The 1,992-nt window shown below is 67.6% G+C and overlaps 1 protein-coding gene across 1 annotated transcript in view; it reads right to left on the reverse strand.

Moving 5' to 3' along the window:
* Nucleotides 1-410: 410 nt before the first annotated feature.
* NFATC1 (nuclear factor of activated T cells 1) overlaps nt 411-1,992 on the reverse strand; it is a gene marked incomplete at its 5' end in the record, with an annotated part of 41,101 nt that continues 39,519 nt past the window's right edge. Inside the window, 2 exons of the mRNA XM_029922753.1 lie at nt 411-636; nt 1,775-1,898. Coding sequence (XP_029778613.1) covers nt 411-636; nt 1,775-1,898 — 350 coding nt within the window. The remainder of the gene's footprint in view (nt 637-1,774; nt 1,899-1,992) is intronic.

Here is a 1,992-nt window from a genome sequence, read left to right on the forward strand (position 1 = left end):
CCAGTGATAAGCCTCCTGAGGCTGCTGAGGACCCAAAGTGCAGTTCTGAAGGACGGAGCTGCTGGACTCTGGGGGTGTCCCTGAGAGCCCGTCGGGGCCTGCACCTCGGGGGGGCCTGGTCTCCCGGATTCTGGGGGGGGTCCCTGAGAGCCTGTTGGGGCCTGGACCTCAGGGGGGCCTGGTCTCCTGGACTCTGGGGGGGTCCCTGAGAGCCCGTCCGGGCCTGTGCCTCAGGGGGGAGCCTGGTCTGTGAGAGCCTGCAGGCACACACCACAAGGCCTCTCCAGGATCGAGGGCTGAACGTTTACGGAACAAAAGTACCTGGAAGCTGGTGGCCTCTGGCTGGGGCTGGGGAAGCAGGGGCAGGCCCCGAAGTCACCCTGGCAGACAGGAGTCTGCAGAGCCCTGGGTCACGGAGCCAAGGGCAAATGCTGCTGTTTGGAGGCCGAGGCCTGGGCTGTGCCTCCTTGAAGGCTCATGGGTCCCCCGGCCAGGCTGCACCTGCCACTTAGGCGAGACGGGCCCACGAGCACCATCCGCTTCCGGAACGGCAGCGTCGGAAGAGAACGCTGCGGCACAGCGGCTCTGGGGACCCGTTCAACCCGCCGAGAGGAGACGCGATGTTTGCCAACACAGCTGAGGGGGGAGAGGCGAGCCCACCATGTCCGGCTGCTCTTTGAGGGAAAACAGCTAAACGAGGCTGCAAGGCCTTGACCTCGGAGACTGGGAGGCGGGAAGCCACGTGCCCAGCACCGTCCCCTGGTCTCAGCCCCACCTGAGCCCCACAGCAGCGGGCGTGCGCAGCTGGGCCAGGAAAGCTTATACCTGAGAAGGGAAACACCACTGACCCGGCCCGGCACCCGCACACAATCCACACAGGACCTGTGGACGCCCTGACCGGGCCCGGCACCCGCACACAACCCACACAGGACCTGTGGACGCCCTGACCGGGCCCGGCACCCGCACACAATCCACACAGGACCTGTGGACGCCCTGACCAGGCCTGGCACCCGCACAACCCACACAGGACCTGTGGACGTGCTGACCGGGCCCGGCACACACACAACCCATGCACCACGGATGCATGGACTGGACCGACTGTAGTGAGCAGACCACAGGGGCGCTGGGCACGTGGCTGCGCCACCCGCAGTCAGGTGACCAAGCGTGAGAGGGCTGCTCGCCTCCAGTGGGCAAAGCGGCCCCTCGTCCCACAGGGAAGAGACACCTTCAGAATGAATGTGGCAAGAACAACGGGGTGTCTTCTGCTGTCCTTGCATGGACAGACCACCGCGTGGACAGACCCGCCGCGTGGACAGACCACCGTGTGGACAGACCACCGCGGGGACAGACCCGGCGCGGGGACAGACCCAGCACATAAACAGACCCGGTGCGTGGACAGACCCGGTGCGTGGACAGACCACCGTGTGGACAGACCCGGCGCGTGGACAGACCCGCTGCGTGGACAGACCACCGTGTGGACAGACCCGGCGTGTGGACAGACCCAGCACGTGGACAGACCCGGCGCGGGGACAGACCGCCGCGCGGACAGACGGCCGCGTAGCCTGACTGCAGGCGTCCCTATGACGCTTCTCTCTGACCCACCCTGACGCGGCGCGCTCGCCGGCGAGGGGACCCAAGTGCTCCGGCGGGGGGGGGTGCACACGGTCAGGCGCAGCCAGCTGCTCCCCGCCGTCGCCGGCTCCGGATGGGGCGTGGGCACGCGTGGAGCGGTCCTCACGGTCAGCTAAGCCGTTATCTAACATCGTTCACTCACCAACGAGGCTCTCGAGAGGCCAGGAAACAAGAAGGCTTGACCTGAAGCCACTTCTGACAGAGCCTGTTGCACTTGGTGCCGCCTTGGTCCTGCGGGTCCACGGCCACCGGCACCACCGGGACGCCTGGCCAAGCGCCGGAGCAGAGCCGCGGGGCAGGCAGCGGGCGGCCGCAGGATGCACCCCGCGCACAGACGCGCCGGCCGGGCGCACTCCCCCC

This window comes from Suricata suricatta, chromosome 14 (genome assembly GCF_006229205.1).
Source record: "Suricata suricatta isolate VVHF042 chromosome 14, meerkat_22Aug2017_6uvM2_HiC, whole genome shotgun sequence".
NCBI classification, from domain to species: domain Eukaryota; kingdom Metazoa; phylum Chordata; class Mammalia; order Carnivora; family Herpestidae; genus Suricata; species Suricata suricatta.